At 61.6% G+C, this 19,252-nt stretch overlaps 1 protein-coding gene across 1 annotated transcript in view; it reads left to right on the top strand.

The window, feature by feature from the left end:
* Nucleotides 1-1,293: 1,293 nt before the first annotated feature.
* FOXO6 (forkhead box O6) overlaps nt 1,294-19,252 on the top strand; it is a 51,909-nt gene continuing 33,950 nt past the window's right edge. The window contains exon 1 of the mRNA XM_063177282.1: nt 1,294-2,271. Coding sequence (XP_063033352.1) covers nt 1,849-2,271 — 423 coding nt within the window. The 5' untranslated portion in view covers nt 1,294-1,848. The remainder of the gene's footprint in view (nt 2,272-19,252) is intronic.

Below are 19,252 nucleotides of genomic sequence, written 5' to 3'. Positions count from 1 at the left end.
TGTGTTGGGCCAGGGGGGTCCGGTCCCTCGGTCACCGCATGGCGGTGGCGACAGCACCGGGAAGGGACCCGGCTATGGGCCGCGGCCAGGACAGGCCTGAGGAGACCGGGATCGGGACTGAGATTGGGATCAGGGTCGGGATTGGGATCGGGGTCGGGATTGGGATGGAATCGGTATTGGGGTCGGGATCGGGGTCGGGATTAGGATTGAGGTCGAGATTGGGATCGGGATCGGGGTCGAGATTCGGATCGGGATTGGGATCGGGATGAGGATCGGAATCGGGATGGGGATCGGGGTAGGGATCGCCCCCGGGATCGGGACCGGGATTGGAATCGGGGTCGGGACTGGGACCGGGATCGCCTCCAACGTAGGCGGGGGCGTGTCCAGCGGGGGGCGGGGCTGCGCGGCGGTGGGCGGGGCCCACTCGGGGTCTCCCCGACCGCGCTGCGGGGGCGTGGCCGAGGCGGCGGGGGCGTGGCCCGTAGTAAAGGGGCGTGTCCCGCCGCGCGGCCGCGTTGCCCGGGGTGACGCGCGGATGCAGCCTGCACCCGTGACGTCACCCGAGGGGCGTGGCCTCTCCCCCATTCATCCCCCCCGCGCGCGGAGCGTCCCGCCGGCGCCCACCCAATCAGCGGGCGGGGGGGCGTGGCCGCCGAGCCCCTCCAGCCAATGAGGCGGCGGCGGCGGCCCGGGGCAACAATGGGGGGCGCCCGGGGCGCACGTGGGGCCGCGGCGGGGCCGGGCGGGGGCCGCGGCCCGGGCCGGGCGGGGGCAGCGCGGTGCCGGGGCTCTCCGCCGGGGCTCTCCGCTCCGCTCCGTCCCGCCCCGCCGCTGCCCCGCCAGCCGCGGGGGCACTCCCCTCCCCCGCCCTTCCCCCGCCCCTCCGGGCCCTCCCCCTGTGTCACGGCGGCGCCCGCATTCGGGAACGGGCACGGCGGAGGGAGGGAAGGAGGGAGCGAGCGAGCGAGCCGAGGAGAGAACGAGCGAGCGAGCCGCGGCCGCCCCAGCATGTGGCCCGCCCGCGCCGTGGCGGCAGCGCGGCGGCGGCGGCGGCGGCGGGCAGGTGCGCGGCCGCTGAAGCGGAGCGGGGGGGCGTAGGGGCGGGAGCCGCCCGCCGCCGCCCTCGCCGGCGCTGTCAGGTGCGTGCCGCCCGCCAGCATGGCTCCGCCGCGCCGCCGGACCTAGCGCCGGGCCGCCCGCGGGAGACTGCGCCCGCCGCAACGAGGGCTCCCCACTATCTCCGTCCCGCTTCTCCCCGCTTAGCTGCCCAGCCGCCCGGCCCCGGAGCCCGCCGGTCCCCGGCCGAGGATGCCGCCCGCCGCCGCTCGCTCCAGTTCATCTGTTGCTGCCTGACCGCGCCGCCAGCCCGATGGATGCGGCCGCCCCCGCGCCCTGCCCGCCCGCAGCCGCCCCGCTGGCTACTGAGCCGGGAACCGCTCCGGAGCTCCGCGGCTGCTAAAAACCAAACCAAAACCAAATCCGAACCAAAAAACACCCCCCAGCTTCGGGCCGGACTGGAGAGGCGGCCGAGGAGCATGCAGCGTGTCCCCCGGCTCGGCGCTCCCGGCGCGGCGCCGGGCACAGCCGCCTCCTAAAGCCGCCGGAGCCGGGGCTCCCCGGACTCGGGGCTCCCCCCGCCAGGACCCGCGCACCCAGCGCCTCCTCCTTCCCTTCTCCCTCCAGCCGGGCAGGGAGCCCGCCTTCGCACTCCTCTCCCTCTCGAGATTTTGGGTTTTTTGTTGTGTGTTTGGGTGGGTTTTTTTGGTTTGTTTTTTTTTTTTTTTTTTTTTGGGTGGAAACCGCCCGTAACTCCGGGGGGAGCTGTGGGGTGGCAGCGGGGAGGCGACCATGGAAGAAAAGCTCCAGGCGCATCAGGTGGAGATCGACCCGGATTTCGAGCCGCAGAGCCGTCCCCGCTCCTGCACTTGGCCTCTCCCCCACCCCGACTTGGAGGAGGAAGATGGGGGCGCGGGGGGAACCCCGGCGCTGGCGGCCGGCGGGGACGGAGCGGAGAACGCGGCGGCGCCGGTGGAGCGCAGAGCGGCCGCCGCTCCCCCGCCGCCCCACGGCGCGGATGTGGGGCAGCTCCGCAAGGCCAAGACCTCCCGGCGCAACGCCTGGGGCAACCTCTCCTACGCCGACCTCATCACCAAAGCCATCGAGAGCTCGCCGGAGAAGCGCCTCACCCTCTCGCAGATCTACGACTGGATGGTGCGATACGTCCCCTACTTTAAGGATAAAGGAGACAGCAACAGCTCGGCCGGCTGGAAGGTACCTGACCCCCTGAGCCCATCCCCAGCGCAACTTTGCCCTCTCTCCCGGAGCTGTGTCCCGGAGCTTGGAGGGTTCTCCCGGGGCAGCCGGAGCTTGGTCCTAGCGGGGAGGTTTGGGGGGATCCCCGCCGTCCTCGCAGCTGGCGAGATAAGGGCTCGGTTAAGTTTGGGGAGAGCTGGCGCTCCGTGGCGGTGTGTTTTGGAGCCGGGGTGAGCTTGTCCCTGTGTCACCCGCGATGGGGGTCGGAGCGGTGCCGCTGTCCCCCGGCAGGTCGGGGAGGGGGACAGCGACAGGCAGCGGGGTCGCGGGTGAGCCAGCACTGGGTACAGCGAGTGCCAGCCCCAGGTGCGGGGGTACAGTGGAATTACGGGGGTACAGTGGGTGGTAGCCCCAAATATGGGGTGGTACAGAGGGTGATAACCCCGATTACGGGGGTACAGTGGGCGATAGCCGCAAGAACGGGGGTACGGTGGGCGGTAACCCCAATTACGCGGGTACACAGCCCCAAGTACGGGGCACAGTGGCTGATAACCGGGGTACAGCAGGTGATAACCCCAAGTAGGGGAGTACAGTGGATGAGAACCCCAAATATGGGGTACAGTGGGTGATAACCACAAGTACGGGGGTGCAGTGGGTGATAACCCAAATACGGGGGTACAGCGGGTGATAACCGGGATACAGTGGGTGATAACCGCAAATACGGGGGTACAGTGGGTGATAACCGGGGTACAGCGGGTGATAACCGGGGTACAGCGGGTGATAACCGGGGTACAGTGGGTGATAACCGGGATACAGTGGGTGATAACCGCAAATACGGAGGTACAGAGGGTGATAACCGGGGTACAGTGGGTGATAACCGGGATACAGTGGGTGATAACCCCAGGTACGGGGGTACGGCGGGTGATAACCGGGGTACAGTGGGTGATAACCGGGATACAGTGGGTGATAACCCCAGGTACGGGGGTACAGCGGGTGATAACCGGGGTACAGCGGGTGATAACCGGGGTACAGTGGGTGATAACCCCACGGCCGCAGCTCTCCGGGTCCCGGCGTGCCCGTGGCGTGGCCGGCAGGGCAGCCGGCGGGCGGGCTGTCCCCAAACAAACAGCTGTCCCCAAACAAACAGCTGTCCCCAGCCTGGCTGTCACCCGGGGCGTCCCCGCTGGCTCAGCCCCCGCCTTCCCCGCGGCCGCGTCCCCCTCCCCGGGGGCCAGGTTGGCATTCCAGGCTGGCATTCCAGGCTGGCTTTCCCCGGCTCTGCGCTCGCCTGGCACGGTGGGCTCGCTAGGATTCCCTGGCGCAGGCAGCGTTCCCCGCTCTGATGCTGCCAGTGGGGATCCGGTGATGGGTCTGGGGTCACCCCTGTCCCTCTGCTGGGCTCTGCGCTGGCAGGGCAGTGAGGTCGGCTGTGTCCAGATGGTGTCAGTAAAAAGGAGCCGGTTCCTCTCAGTCCTCCCCTAAGCCCTGTCACCTCCAGGGTGATTAGTGTGTTAGCGGGCTCCGGGGCTGCCACACCAGCCTGTGGCCCTGGCACGCGTGTCCTGCCTCTGCTGGGGACACCCAGATCCAGCCCACTGGGTGCAAACCGGGCTCTTTTGGGGCAGGAAGGCTGGGCTACGTGGCTGGTGTTGTGTGGAGGCTGGCACCCACTCCTGGTGGTGGCCTGGGGGCAGCTGGAGGGATGTCAGGGCTGTGGAGGTGGCAGGAGGTGATGATGCCTGTGTGGGGTCTCTCCAACCCCCACCTGGGGGGGAAAAGGGTCTGCCAGGGCTTGCCCACCATGGGGACATGCACTGCTGGGGTCTGGAGATGTGTCAGGGGGCTGGCATGAGGAGTGAAGGGGTTCCCGGGATGTCACATGTGTCACTGGGGGTTTCATGTTGTGAAGAGTGGAGGACAGGCTCAGAGTCCAGGATCATTTTCAGGGGCTCCCCTGTGTGCACCCCATCTTGGGGCGCTCTCCCCTTTCCTGGCCCAGCTCCTCTCTGCCTGGGCTGTGGGCAGGTGCTTCAGCTGCCTGGCTGCTTCCCTCCTGGAGCCTGCCTTGCCCCCTGCTTTCCACTGGGATTGGAGCCCCCCAGCTGGGCTGAGGACTGTCCCCTGAAGTGCCCTGGAGTGCCCAGGAGCCTCTCCTGGTGCTGCAAGTGGGGCTGGCAGCAGCCTGAGTGAGAAGCAGAGACCCCCTTTGCGTGGTGGTATCATCAGACACCAGCATGTCAGGGGTTAAACACCTTCCCCACAGCCCGTGGTCCCTCCTGGCTGTCCCCTGCTGTGTCCCCCTCCTCTGTGTCCCCTCCCCAGGGCACTGGGCAGTTTTCCCTGTGGCCCCAGGCATGGCAGAGGTTCAGCTTTTCACTGCCAGAGTCGGAGGCAGGTCTCACTCCTTTTTGGCTGGTTCCTTCAGAGCAGGATGGTGCTGGGCAGAGCAGGATGGTGGGGTCTGGGGGCCCAGTGTGCCCATGGGCATCGGCTGGACTGCTGCCCTGGCAGGGCTCTGCAGGATCATGGAGTGCTTTGGGTCAGAAGGGACCTTAAAGAGCATCTCACCCCAGCAGGGACACCTTCCACTAGACCAGGCTGCCCAGAGCTGTGTTCAACCCGGCCTTGAGCACTTCAAATCCCACTCTGGACTTCTCCAAACCCTCTCTGGGGGGGCCTTCACAGGGAGACCCCTCCCTGCATGCAGCTGGCAGTGAGGATGCTGTGTCCATCAGGAAGGTGTGCCCCAGGCTGGTGTTGTCTCTGGAAAGGGAAGGCTGTTGGCAGGAGTTGCATTTTTGGGGTCAGGCCTCTCCTTCCCCGCCAGGCTGCGCGTTGCATTACGTGGTTTCATAAAATCACAGAACCTTGGAGTGGTTTGGGTTGGAAGGGACCACAAGGCTCATCTCCTTCCACCCCCTGCCATGGCCAGGGACACCTTGCACTATCCCAGGGTGCTCCAAGGGATGGAGCAGGGATGGGGCAGCCAAATCACTCATGGTGAGGCAAACAGAGGGATAGAACCCAAACAAGCCCAGCCTCGGGACCAGCACCAGCACCAGGACCTGTCTGGGTGTGCTGGAGAGCACGGTGGGGATGCTCTGCCTGCTGATCCTGGGGAATTGCATCCCCCAGGGCTGAGCTGGCTTGTTGGGCTTGTGCACCAGGAGCTGCTGCTGCTGCTGCTTCCCAATGCAGGGCAGCGGGCGCCCGCTGACTGACAGTTCTGCTTAATTAGGGAGTTGTTATTTTATCAATTCCAAAGCGCTTGAAGTTTTCTGCTCCAGCTCACGCTTTCCTCTTGTTAATGGGAAACCAACACCCTCCGTCAGAAAGGCAGCGGCGCTGATGCATTTTAAAGGGTTCTGCTTGCTCCGCTTTGACATCCAAAATATAACAATCAAGCCATCAGCTGGTGGATGCCTGTTTGATGCGGCTCTGACAGTGCTGAAAACCTTAATTTCCCAGCCTTCCTTCCTTCCTTCCCTCCTCCTCCTCCTCATTTATATTGCGGGGTCGGTGGCGTCGAGCCGGGGCTGCCATGCAGAGACACCCCCCTGCCAAGTGCCACCGTGCTCCTGGACTGGAATTATTCAGGCAGAAAAAGGTGTGGGAATGGTGTGTGAGTTTTAGTGTGGTCAGGGTTCTCATTGCTGCTCATGGGTTTGGGGGTTTGGGGTGCCAGGCTGTGTCCCCTCGATTATATTGTGGGGTTGGTGGCGTCGGGCTAGGTCTGCCGTGCAGAGATACCCCCCTGCCAAGTGCCACTATCCTCCTGGACTGGAATTAATTAGGCAGAAAAAGGTGTGGGAATGGTGTGTGAGTGGTGGTGTGGTCAGGGTTCTCATTGCTGCTCAGGGGTTTGGGGTGCCAGGCTGTGTCCCCTCGTTTATATTGCGGGGTCGGTGGCGTGGTGGCCAGGGCTGCCGTGCAGAGACACCCCCCTGCCAAGTGCCACCGTGCTCCTGCAGGGCAGGACAGGCATTAATTAGGCAGGAAAAGGTGTGGAAATGGTGGTGTGGTCAGGGTTCTCATTGCTGCTCATGGGTTTGGGGGTTTGGGGTGCCAGGCTGTGTCCCCTCGATTATATTTTGTGGGGTTGGTGGCGTGGCGGCCGTGCCTGGCATGGGGGATGCCATGCAGAGACACCCCCCTGCAAAATGCCACCGTGCTCCTGCAGGGCAGGACAGGCATTAATCAGGCAGAAAAAGGTGTGGGAATGGTGTGTGAGTGGTGGTGTGGTCAGGGTTCTCATTGCTGCTCGGGGGTTTGGGGTGCCAGGCTGTGTCCCCTCCCTGCTGCACTGACCCCCCTGAGCTATGGGCACAGGGAAGGTCCTGCTGGGCACCCCGAGGATCCTCCCAGGCAGCAGCTCCTGGCTCTGTGGCTCTCTCAGTGGTGCCCTTCCCCTCTTGGATGGGGACAGTGCCTCTGGAGCCCTGCCCAGTGCGGCTGGAGAGGCTCCAAGGCAGCGCCTGGGAGCGATGGGGATGGCTCTGCCCTCACTGGGGCGTGGGTGCTGCCCCTGGGGGTGGCACAGCACTGAGGGGGCAGCCACAGGGAGGGTGAGGTGACCTGGTTCTGGGGTGACCTGGCTCTGGGGGTGCACCCAGGCTGGCTCCTGTTTGCGCTGGCTTAGCGGTGCGGGCAGTGCCAGGCTCGGGGTGGGCACAGCCCAGGGCTGAGTGCGGGCTGGCAGCTCAGGGCTCCCCTTGGGCACTTTGGCTGGGCTCAGCTCGGCCATGGATCCCATCCTGGCCTTATAAGGAGATTTTTCCAGCAGCACAGAGAGCCTGATGTTCCCCTTGGGCTGCCCTGGGCTGGGAGAGCCCTGTCAGGAGCTGCTGGTTCCTGCCCCTCGGGGAACCCCTCTGCCCCAGCCCCACAGTGCCCCTGGATGAGCCAGCTGCGCTGGGAGCAGAGGGGCTGGGACAGCCCCAGGAGCATTCAGGGTTGGGGGAGCTGCTGCTTCTTCCACCTCGGGGAACCCCTCAGCCCCCCAGGATAACCCACCCTGGTTCTGCTGTCCCCACAGGTGCAACATCCCCTGGTGTGAGGAGACCCCTCCCCACCTTTTCCCATCACAGGCAGGGTCCCTCTGCATGCTGGGCTGGGGTCTCTGACCCTTCAGTACCACTGGAGTGGGGTCTCCCCACAGGGATGGTGGAGCCCCCTCACATCCCCCTGATGTGCTGCGGTGCTGGTGTGGCTGTGAGGAATCCCCTTTCCTCCTTCCCACCTCGTTTTGCTCTCTCCTTTTGGAGGTTTTCATCTTCTAATTTTATTTTTTTTTTTCCTTCCTTTTCCCCCTCTCCCTTCTCGTGGAATCGCTTCTCATGCAGCGCTAACTGCTGAAGTAACACAAACCTGCTAAATGGTCCGGCTTTATGATGGCATAAAAATGATACTACAGAAGCGAGTGGGGCTTTATTAAACCCCAGGGAAAGGCTCCAAATGAACAGCTTGCTCTGCTCTTAGCTCCCCCCCTCCCTGCACTTCCCCCTTTATTTTTAATAACCACTGGAATATAAACTACAGTTAAGATCCTGTGGACTAGAAGAGTGTTTGCAGCCTGGCGTTCTCACCATCCTGGATCCCTGTGTGCATCCCTCCCTCTGTTTCCTGCTGCTGGGGTGGGAGGAGGACCAGCATTCTGGGCTGGAAAATGGATTTTGTGATTAAAAAGCCTTGTAAATATTTCTTTTGGGATGCTGTGGGTCAGGCCAGGTGTGTTTTGGGGGTGAGCTGGCCAGGCTTCCCATCCCAGTGGGACCCTCACTGGAATGCTGCTGGCAGTGGGAGGCTCTCAAGGAGTGGGGTTGGGCACCTGTCACCTTGTAAATATTGTAAATATTTTTTGGGGGGCTGTGGGTCGGGCCAGGTGTGGTTTGGGGGCTCCTTGTCCAGGCTTCCCATCCTAGTAGGAGCCTCACTGGAATACTGCTGGCAGTGGGATGTCTTAAGGAGTGGGGTTGGGCACCTGTCACCTTGTAAATATTGTAAATATTTTTTAGGGAGGCTGTGGGTCGGGCCAGGTGTGGTTTGGGGGTGAGCTGGCCAGGCTTCCCATCCTAGTGGGAGCCTCACTGGAATGCCGCTGGCAGTGGGACGTCTTAAGGAGTGGGGTTGGGCACCTGTCACCTTGTAAATATTTTTTTGGGAGGCTGTGGGTCAGGCCAGGTGTGTTTTGGGGGCTCCTTGGCCAGGCTTCCCATCCTAGTGGGACCCTCACTGGAATGCTGCTGGCAGTGGGGTGCTTTTAAGGAGTGGGCTTGGACCCCTGTCACCTCTGGTCCTTGCAGGGAATTTATAGGAAAGGGATGAATGTCCCCTCCCCGTGCATCCACGGGGTCTGGGCATGGCTGGACCCCCATCCTCAGGCTGTCCCCTCCATCCCTGGGGTTCATCCCAGGCCTCACAGCCGCCGTGTCCTTGTCCATGGGGATGCTCTGGAGCTGGCTCGGGGTCTCCCCTCACTGTGTCCCCTCCCTGTGGTGACACAGCTGCCCCCTGCCCCTGCACCCACCTCGGTGGGCTCCCTGCTCCCTGCTCAGGTTACTTTTAATTACCCTGGCACTGCCGGCTCCCAGGGAAGGTGCCTGATTAGTGCCGAGGTGAAAGGCACTTTGGGTTACGGAAGGACACGCGGAGGCTCGCCTGTCTGCCGCTGAGGCTCATTTTGGACAGCATCTGTTCATTATTATGTGGTGCCTTGGCCGGGTGCCAGCCAGGGGAACTGAAAGCCCCGGCACAAAGCTCGCTTTCACTGCTGTGGGGAGCAGGAGGAGGAGGAGGAGGAGGAGGAGGCACCCGGCGCTGGGCGGGGAGCCCGGGGACCCCCAAAGCAGGCGGGGATGCTGCAGCATCCCAGGGCATCCCAGGCTGCTGGGAGGTGTCACAGAATCACCATCAGACCGGTCTGGGCTTGAGGATCATCTTGTTCCAACCCCTTACATGAGCAGGGATGACTTCCACCGGGAGATGTCCCCCCCTGGGGCTGGTGCTGGCCTGGGGGTGGGTGTCAGCAGCAGAATAGGGGTGATACTTGGGGTCCCCTTTGTCATTCCTCCCCTCCCCAGGACCCCCACGCCTCTCTGTGCATCCCTCCATGCCCAGCAGGGTTTGGGGTGGGGAAGATAGGGAACACACATGGGAACACAAGAGGAATACACAAGGAAACACAAGAGAGAACACAAGAAACACAGGAGGGACACGCGAGGGAAAACACATGAAACCACACATGGAAACACAGGTAACACACATAGAAACACACAAGGGAAGAGGAAACACACAGAGAAATACGCGAGGGAACATGCGAGGGAACACACGAGGAACACGTGAGGGAACACACACCGAGCCACGGCTGCAGCAGTGATGCAGCCCCGGGGGCCTGTAGGGCCGAGGGGGTTTCCCAGGATGTGGCACCGGGGTGGCTCCACCCGCATCCCCTGGTGCTGCCAGACCCCTCCTGTGGGGCTGGGCACATCCCAGCGGGGCAGGCAGCGGTGCTGCTGGGCACCTGCAGCCTCCCTGGGCACGTGTCCCCTCGTGTGTCCCCTCGTGTGTCCCCTCGTGTGTACTTATGTGTGTTCCCTGTGTTCCCGTACGTGTTCTCTAGTGTGTGTTCCTTCATGTGTTCCTCTTGTGTTCCCTTGCGTGTTCTTATGTGTGTTCTTATGTGTGTTCCTCCTGTGTTCTTCCTGTGTTCCCTCATGTGTTCCCTGTCGTTCCCTCATGTGTTCCCTCACATGTTCTTATGTGTGTTCTTATGTCTTCCCTCGTGTGTTCCCTGTCTTCCCTCATGTCTTCCTCTTGTGTTCCCGTGTGTGTTCCCTGTCTCTCCTCATGTGTTCCCTCACGTGTTTCTCTGTGTTGCCTCTTCCCTTGTTTCCATGTGTGTTTCCATGTGTGTTTCCATGTGTGTTTCCATGTGTATTCTCTTGTATGTTCCCTCACGTGTTCCTCGTGTGTTCCCTCGCATGTTCCCTCGCGTATTTCTCTGTGTGTTTCCTCTTCCCTTGTGTGTTTCTATGTGTGTTACCTGTGGTTTCATGTGTATTCCCTCGCGTGTCCCTCCTGCGTTTCTTGTGTTCTCTCTTGCGTTTCCTCGTGTGTTCCTCTTGTGTTCCCATGTGTGTTCCCTATCTTCCCTTGTGTGTTCCCTCACGTGTTCTCTCACACGTTCCCTCATGTGTTCCTGTGTGTGTTCCCTCTGTCCCCTCGTGTATTCCCTCTTCCCTCGCGTGTTCCCTCTCACGTTCGCCGTGTCCCCTCGCATGTCCCCGTTTCTGTGCCCGGGCTGTGCCAGTCTCCCCACGCTCGCTCAGCCCACGCCCTGCACCAGGCCGTCTCAGGTGTGCCAGGGCAGCACGGGAGGGACCCTCCAACCCCTGGTGAGCGCTGCACCTCCCTCCTGTCACGGTGGGCTGGCGGCAGTGTCCCCTTGTCCTTGGGGACCTTGGGGACAGCATGTCTTGGGGACACAGCGTGTCTTTGGGGCATTCGAAGGCTGTGTGTGGGCGCACGGGGGTGACCCAACCACCTTTAACTTACTTGGGACGGGGGGAAAAGCGCCCCACGGATTCAAAACCACCCCAAACAGCCCCCAAAAACGAGAGAGGCAGTGTGAGGGAGGAGAGGCGAGGCAGGGAGGGCTGTTGGCAGGCGGCTGGCGCGGTGCCAGCGCGGGGACGCTCCGGAGCAGACATGCCAGGCTGTAATTGCAGACAGGCTCATTTCGAGAGACGAGACGAGGTTATTTTTAACTCGCGTTAAGGTAATGCACTGATCTCCTGCCTGTGGGTTCAAAAGTTCACCCCCCACCCTCTGCCCAAAAATCCCCCTTTGCTCGCCTGCCCCACTCTGGTCAGGCTGTGGGTGACCCCTGGGATGCCCGTGCTGGTGCCCACAGCCCCTCACCCGGGCACTGCCCGCAGCCTCGCCCAGCTCCGTGTCTCCCAGGGAGTCTGGCTCAAATCCTGGGGCACTGGGAGGAGGCTGCAGCCAGGCCAGCCCTGGGGTGTGGAGCAGACGGGCATTCCTGGGGCTGTGCCAGCTCCGTGCCCGGCCCTGGTGCTCCTGAGGCCCCCAGGGAATGTGCAGAGTATGGGAGCTGTGTGCCAGGAAATGTGCAGGGGATGGATGCTGCATGCCAGGGTGCCAGGTCCTGCTGGGGCTCCCAGGGGATGAGTGCTGTGTGCCAAGGTGCCAGGTCCTGCTGGGCTTGTGGAGGGGATGGGTACTGTGTGCCAGGGATGCCAGGGGATGTGCAGGGGATGGGTGCTGTGTGCCAGGGTGCCAGGTCCTGCTGGGGGCCCAAAGGAAGAGCCTTGCCATGCTCTCAGTGGTGGCACTGCCCACGTTCCAGGTGCCCAAGCACTTTCCAGCCCTGCCACATGCACTGTTGACTGTGCTGCCCCAGGCACTGCTGGCATCTCCTCCAGACTGGCAGGCGTGGCAGGGCAATGGGGGGTGACAGGATGTGGGATCCCCCCTCCTCATCCTCACTGGGTGCCCACAGGAGGGCTGAGCCTGCAGGGCACCCTCTGGCTGGGGCAGCCCATGAGCCTGATGCCCTCAGTGCCATTCATTGGTGTGGCCACCTCAGCCCTGGGTTTATCCTTAAAACACCTTGCTCAGTGCCAGGAGGGCATTTGGGGCACCTTAAAACACATTGCTCAGTGCCAGGAGGGCATTTGGGGCACCTTAAAACACCTTGCACAGTGCCAGGAGGGCATTTGGGGCACCATAAAACACCTTGCACAGTGCCAGGAGGGCATTTGGGGCCTTAAAACACCTTGCACAGTGCCAGGAGGGCATTTGGGGCACCATAAAACACCTTGCACAGTGCCAGGAGGGCATTTGGGGCACCTTAAAACACATTGCTCAGTGCCAGGAGTGCATTTGGGGTCTTAAAACACCTTGCACAGTGCCAGGAGTGCATTTGGGGTCTTAAAACACATTGCACAGTGCCAGGAGTGCATTTGGGGCACCTTAAAACACATTGCTCAGTGCCAGGAGGGCATTTGGGGCACCTTTCCCACCCTGAGACAGGCTGGGGAGCCTGCAGCTGAGCCTGGCACCTGCTCCCCAGCCCTCTGCCCAAAACAGAAGGCAAAACAGAGCAGGAACGCCCCGAAATGTGTCAGCTTTGGGCTTGTCCTGGCTGTGACGAATCCTTTCCCCCGGCGGGGATGTGGCTCTGCTGTGTCCAGCCCCTGTCCCCAGACGCCCTCTGGCCCTGCCCGGTGGCGTCAGCGCTGTGCCAGACTTGTCCCCGGGAACTCCCTGTGTGCCTGGCATGGCTTTTGTCCCCGGCTGTCACACACACGGGGCTGCCAGCTGCAGGTGCTGCCGGCTCGGCACCGCGCACGGTGCGGGAATACCGGGATTTGGGGTTTGGGGGATCCAGGGGCAGCTTTGGGGATCCAGGGAGAGCTGGGGCTTTGGGGGGGATCCAGGGGCAGCTTTGGGGAAATTCAGGGGCAGCTTTGGGGGATGCAGGGGTGATTATGGGGGAATCCAGGGGCAGCTTTGGGGGAATCAAGGGGGAGCTTGGGGTGATCCAGGGGCAGCTTTGGGGGATCCAGGGGGAGCTTGGGGTGATGCAGGAGCAGTTTTGGGGATCCAGGAGCAGTTTTGGGGATCCAGGGGCAGCTTGCTTTGGGGGATCCAGGGGCAGCTCTGGGGGGATCCAGGGAGAGCTGAGGCTTTGGGGATGCAGGGCTAGCTTTGGGGGATCCAGGGGGAGCTTGGGGTGATGCAGGGGCAGCTCTGAGGGGATGCAGGGGCAGCTTTGGGGAATCCAGGGGCAGCTTTGGGGGAATCCGGGGCCAACTTTGGGGATCCAGGAGCAGTTTTGGGGATCTAGGGACAGCTTTGAGGGATCCAGGGAGAGCTGAGGCTTTGGGGGATCCAGGGGCAGCTTTGGGGGAATCGAGGGGGAGCTTGGGGTGATCCAGGGGTGGCTTTGGGGCAATCCAGGGAGCGCTGAGACTTTGGGAGGATCCAGGGGCAGCTTTGGGGGATCCAGGGGCAGCTCTGGGGGGATCCAGGGAGAGCTGAGGCTCTCTGAATGCTCCTCGGCATTTCACCGCCCGCCCCCGCTCGCTGCTGATAAATCAGGGCTGGAGCCCGGCTGTGCGGGGTGTGGGTGGTGCTGCCATTATCCCTGATGGGCTCCCTGGGGATGGCAAAGCCTGGCACAGAGGGAGCCTGGCCGGGGCATTCCCAGACTGTGAGCCTGGCAGGGATGTGAGAGCGCACGCAGCCGCGGTTTTGGGCAGTGCCAGCTGGTGGGAAGGGCATCCCCACACAGGGATGGGCACTGGGGGCGTGGGGACACCCCTGGCTCCACGCTGGCACCTGGATGTTGGGGGAGTGGGCACCACTCCACGGCACTGTGAGGTTTGGGGCATCCCCGGAGCCCCCTGGGGCTGCTGGATGGGTTTGACAGTGCAGGGCTGGAAACATCAGTGAGGTGGGAGAGCCGGGGGCAGCGGGACCGTGAGCCTGCTCCGGATCCTGCTCAGGGCCCTGCTCCGGATCCTGCTTAGGACCCTGCCTGGACCCTGCTCCGGAGCCTGCTCAGGGCCCTGCTCCGGAGCCTGCTCAGGGCTGTGCTTAGACCCTGTTTGGGGCTGTGCTTGGACCCTGCTTAGGGCCCTGCCTAGGACCCTGCTCAGGGCCCTGCTCCGGATCCTGCTTAGCACCCTGCCTAGGACCCTGCTTAGACCCTGCTTAGGGCCCTGCTTCGGATCCTGCTCAGGGCCCTGCCCAGGACCCTGGTTAGGGCAGTGCTTGGACCCTGTTTAGGGCTGTGCTTAGACCCTGGTTAGGGCTGTGCTTGGGACTGTGCTTAGGGCCCTTCCTAGCACCCTGCCTAGGGCCCTGCTTAGGACTGGACCCTGCCTAGGACCATGATTAGGGCCATACTTAAGGCCGTGCTTAGGACCCTGCCCAAGACTCTGCCTAGGACCCTGCTTAGGGCCCTGCTTAGACCCTGCTTAGGACCATGCTAAGGACTGTGCTTAAGAATCCTGCTTAGGGCCCTGCTTAGGACCATGCTTAGGAACCTTGCTTAGGAACCCTGCCTAGCACCTTGCTTAGGGCTCTGCTTAGGACCCTGCCTGGACCCTGCTTAGGGCCTTGCTTAGCACCCTGCTTAGGACCCTCCTTAGGGCCCTGCCTAGGACCCTGCTTAGACTGTGCCTAGGACCCTGTTCAGGACCATGCTAAGGACTGTGCTTAAGAATCCTCCTTAGCTCCCTGCTTAGGACCCTCCTTAGGGCCCTGCCTAGGGCCCTGCTTAGACTGTGCCTAGGACCCTGCTTAGGGCCCTGCTTAGGACCATGCTAAGGACTGTGCTTAAGAATCCTGCTTAGCACCCTGCTTAGGGCCCTGCTTAGACCCTGCTTAGGACCCTGCTTAGCACCGTGCTTAGACCCTGCCTAGGACCATGCTTAGGACCCTGCTTAGGACTGTGCTTAGGGCTCTGCCTGGGACCCAGCTTAGACCCTGCCTAGTTCCCTGCCTAGGACATGCCTAGGACCGTGCTTAGGACCCTGCTTAGACCCTGCTTAGCACCCTGCCTAGGACCATGCTTAGGACTCTGCCTAGCACCGTGCTTAGGCCCCTGCCTGGGACCCTGCTTAGGGCCTTGCTTAGAGCCATGCTTAGGACTGTGCTTAGACGTTGCTTAGCACCCCGCTTAGGGCTCTGCTTAGCACCATGCCTAGGACCGTGCTTAGGACCCTGCCTAGGACCATGCTCAGGACCCTGCCTAGGACCCTGCCTAGGACCGTGCTCAGGACCCTGCCTAGGACCCTGCTTAGCACCCAGCCGTGCCCTCCTTTGTCAGGGCTCCTTCCTGCAGTGCTTGCAGGGCCCTGGGAGCTCTCCCATGCCATGACAGAGTCACTTGGAGCTCTGCTGGGAGCGCTCCCATCCCGTGGCACAGCTCCTTGCAGCTCTGCAAGGGTTAAGGTTAGGGGTGAGGGTTAGGGGTGAGGGTTAGGGTTAGGGGTTAGGGTTAGGGTTAGGGGTTAGGGGTTAGGGTTAGGGGTTAGGGTTAGGGTCAGGGTTAGGGTTAGGGGTTAGGGGTTAGCAGTTAGGGGTTAGGGTTAAAGGTTAGGGTTAGGGGTTAGGGTTAGGGGTTAGGGTTAGGGGTTAGGGTTAGGGTTAGGGGTTAGGGGTTAGGGTTAGGGGTTAGGGTTAGGGTTAGGGGTTAGGGGTTAGGGTTAGGGGTTAGCAGTTAGGGGTTAGGGTTAGGGGTTAGGGTTAGGGGTTAGGGTTAGGGGTGAGGGTTAGGGGTTAGGGGTTAGGTTTAGGTGTTAGGGGTGAGGGTTAAGGGTTAGGGTTAGGGGTGAGGGTTAGGGTTAGGGGTTAGGGTTAGGGGTTAGGGTTAGGGATTAGGGGTTAGGGTTAGGGGTTAGGGTTAGGGATTAGGGGTTAGGGTTAGGGTTAGGGGTTAGGGTTATGGGTTAGGGTTGGGGTTAGCAGGGCTGCCCTGCTGCTGGCAGGCCATTCCACCAGAATAAAGATGGGCAATGCCCATCTGTGCCCAGCCCCACCGCCAGCTTTGGGCAGCCATCATCTCCTCCCAGCCTGGCCTCCCTGCCCCAGGTGTGTACAGCAGGCAGGGCAGGGATTCACAAACTCATGGCGAGACAGACTTATAAATTTTGCCTTTTTTTTTCCACACTGTCAAACCTCTTGCCTGTCCCAGGGATGTAAGACAGCATTTTATTGCTGCCTGCTTGATGGTTGTTCCCTTCCCCTCCGTGGCTGTGATTTATCTCTGCACTTTGCGCTGATTGGATTAGAAGTTTAAATGCTAAGGGTGCATAACAATATATTTTTCTTATTAATATTAAAAAATCATTATTGGATTTTTTATAGTTCTGTTTTGAATTGAATCCCCTTGCTTGATTTATTCTCTCTCCCAGAGTAGAATTTAATGCTAATAGGAACAATCATTGCTTTGTTTTGAATCTTTGACTGTTTGGAAAACTTTCCGTGCAAAGGGAAATTACAGCATTATTAAGAGTCCATTAAAAGAGGGTTTGCCCATTCCTGGCTATTACCTGTGAGCTGGAGGGAAAACAAAAAAAAAGCCAAGAGAAGGAGGGAAAACAAAAAAAGCCAAGAGAAGGAGGGAAAACAAAAAAGAACAAGAGAAGGAATCTCTTTTCAGGGTTTGTGCTCACACCCTGGCAGAGGTGCCAGGCAGTGTTGGTGCTGGTTGTTCAATCAGCTCTGTTCTGTCTCAGGGATTCATTTTGGGTCCTGTTGGGCTGGTGAAGGCGTGTGTGGCACTGGAGCTCACAGGAGCTCACTGTGGGACTGGGGATTGCTCCTTTTCCCTCTGGATTTCAGGTTTTTAAGGAAAATAGGAGGAGCAGGTCCTGGCACTGCGGGCACCAGGCACAGGGTGCTGAGCTCCTCCCTGTGCTGCCCTTTCCCTCTGCCCACGCGTGGGGACCACCCAGTGCCCACCCAAGCCCTGGTAGCCACCACGTCCTCGTGGTTGTGCCCATTGTGCCTCAGGTTCCTGCACGGGCAGGGACAGGCAGAGGTGGCATGGGGCAGGGGCTGGGGACAGGGTGAGAATGGGGCAGGGGCTGGGGACATGGTGGGCATGGGGCAGGGGCTGGGGGCAGGGTGCCAGGCATAGGGCAGGGGCAGGGGTTGGGGACAAGGTGAGAATGGGGCAGGGGCTGGGGACACAATGCCAGGTGTGGGACAGGGTGGGGATGGAGCAGGGGCTGGCGACCCAGTGCCAGGCATGGGGCAGGGGCTGGGGACAGGGTGCCAGGAGTGGGAAAGGGTTTGGGGACAAGGTGACAGGCAGGTGGCAGGGAGCAGGGGCTGGGGACACAGTGCCAGGCATGGAGCAGGGGCTGGGGACACAGTGCCAGGCATGGAGCAGGGGCTGGGGACACAGTGCCAGGCATGGGGCAGGGCCTGAGGACATGGTGCCGGGCAGGTGGGATGGGGACAGGATGCCAGGCAGGTGGCTTGGGCTGGGGACAGGGCAGCACAGCTGCAGACATGCCTGGGGCGGGCACAGCAGCAGCAGCAGCAGGAACAAGGAGCTGTGCCAGGCTTAGCACGCAGCAGCAGGGCTGGCAGGGCACCACAGCCTGCCTGGGCATGGCAGGGCAGGCCTGGGCACCCCCGGCCCTGCAGCAGTGGGGGAGCAGCAGGGTGGGGTGCGGGTTTGGGGTGTGGGGTGTGGGGGGCACAGCTGGGAGTGGCAGGAGTGTCTGCCCCGGGCACGCAGGGGCTGCGGGGTTGGCATGAGCTGCTGTGCCAGGCACCACCCTGCACCCCAAAAACTGCACCTGGCACCCTCCACTCTGCTCCCCAAACCTGTGCCCTAATCCTGCACCCTCCACTCTGCTCCCCAAACCTGTGCCCTAATCCTGCACCCCAAACCTGTGCCCTAATCCTGCACCCTGCACTCTGCACCCCAAATTTGTGCCCCTAATCCTGCACCCTGCACTCTGCACCCCAAATTTGTGCCCTAATCCTGCACCCCTCACTCTGCACCCCAAACCTGTGCCCTAATCCTGCACCCCTCACTCTGCACCCCAAATTTGTGCCCTAATCCTGCACCCTGCACCCCAAATTTGTGCCCCTAATCCTGCACCCTGCCCTCCAAGCCTTGCTCCCCACACTCTGCACCCCAGAACGTGCATCCTGCACCCCTCATTGTGCTCCCCAATCCTGCAGCACGAATCCTGCACCTCTCACTCTGCACCCCAAACCTGTGCCCTCATCCTGCAGCCCTGCACTCTGTGCCTTGCTTTGCACACTCTGCACCCCAAATTTGTGCCCCTAATCCTGCACTCTGTGCCTTGCTCCCCACACTCTGCACCCCAGAAGGTGCATCCTGCACCCCTCAATGTGCTCCCCAAACCTGTGCCCCTCATCCTGCACCCTGAACTCCTGTGCCTACTCTGTGCCTTGCTCTGCACACTCTGCACCCCAAATTTGTGCCCCTAATCCTGCACCCTGCACTCTGTGCCCCAAACCTGCAGCCCTAATCCTGCATCCTGCACTCTGCACCCCAAATTTGTGCCCCTAATCCTGCACCCTGCACTCTGCACCCCAAATTTCTGCCTCTAATCCTGCACTCTTCACTCTGCACCCCAAATTTGTGCCCCTAATCCTGCACCCCTCACTCTGCACCCCAAATTTGTGTCCATAATCCTGCACCCTGCACTCCAAGCCTTGCTCCCCACACTCTGCACCCCAAACCTGTGCCCCTAATCCTGCACCCTGCACTCTGTGCCCCAAACCTGCAGCCCTAATCCTGCCACCTGTCCCTGGGGGGACACTGCCACCTCCTCCTGGTTTCCCAGTCAGCCCAGTGTGCTCTGACGCTGGGACACCCTTGCTGGGGCTCTGTGCCCACAAATCCTTGGCTTATGCTTGGCTCTGTCCCCTCTGTGCTCTCTGGGCTTTGGGGTGTCACAGGGGGCAGCCCTGACCCCCTGGCACACCAGCAGAGGTGCCTGGGATGGATCCCAGGCTGTTCTGGGGTGTCACAGGGGAAACCCTGACCCCCTGGCACACCAGCAGAGGTACCTGGGATGGATCCCAGACGGTTCTGGGGTGTCACAGGGGATGCCCTGACCCCCTGATCCCCTGGCACACCAGCAGAGGTACCTGGGATGCATCCCAGATGGTTCTGGGGTGTCACAGGAGGAAACCATGATCCCCTGACCCCATGGCACATGAGCAGAGTTGCCTGGGATGGATCCCAGAGGGTTCTGGGGTGTCACAGGGGGAAGCTCTGATGCCCTGGCACACCAGCAGAGGTACCTGGGGTGGATCCCAGATGGTTCTGGGGCGTCACAGGGGGATGCCCTGATGCCCTGACCCATGGCACACCAGCAGAGGTACCTGGGATGGATCCCAGATGGTTCTGGGGTGTCACAGGAGGAAACCATGATCCCCTGATCCCCTGGCACACGAGCAGAGTTACCTGGGG

Source organism: Melospiza melodia, chromosome 27 (assembly GCF_035770615.1).
Source record: "Melospiza melodia melodia isolate bMelMel2 chromosome 27, bMelMel2.pri, whole genome shotgun sequence".
NCBI lineage: Eukaryota > Metazoa > Chordata > Aves > Passeriformes > Passerellidae > Melospiza > Melospiza melodia.
The sequence above is the reverse complement of the archived record's forward strand: the minus strand, read 5'-3'. Positions and strand labels throughout refer to the sequence as shown.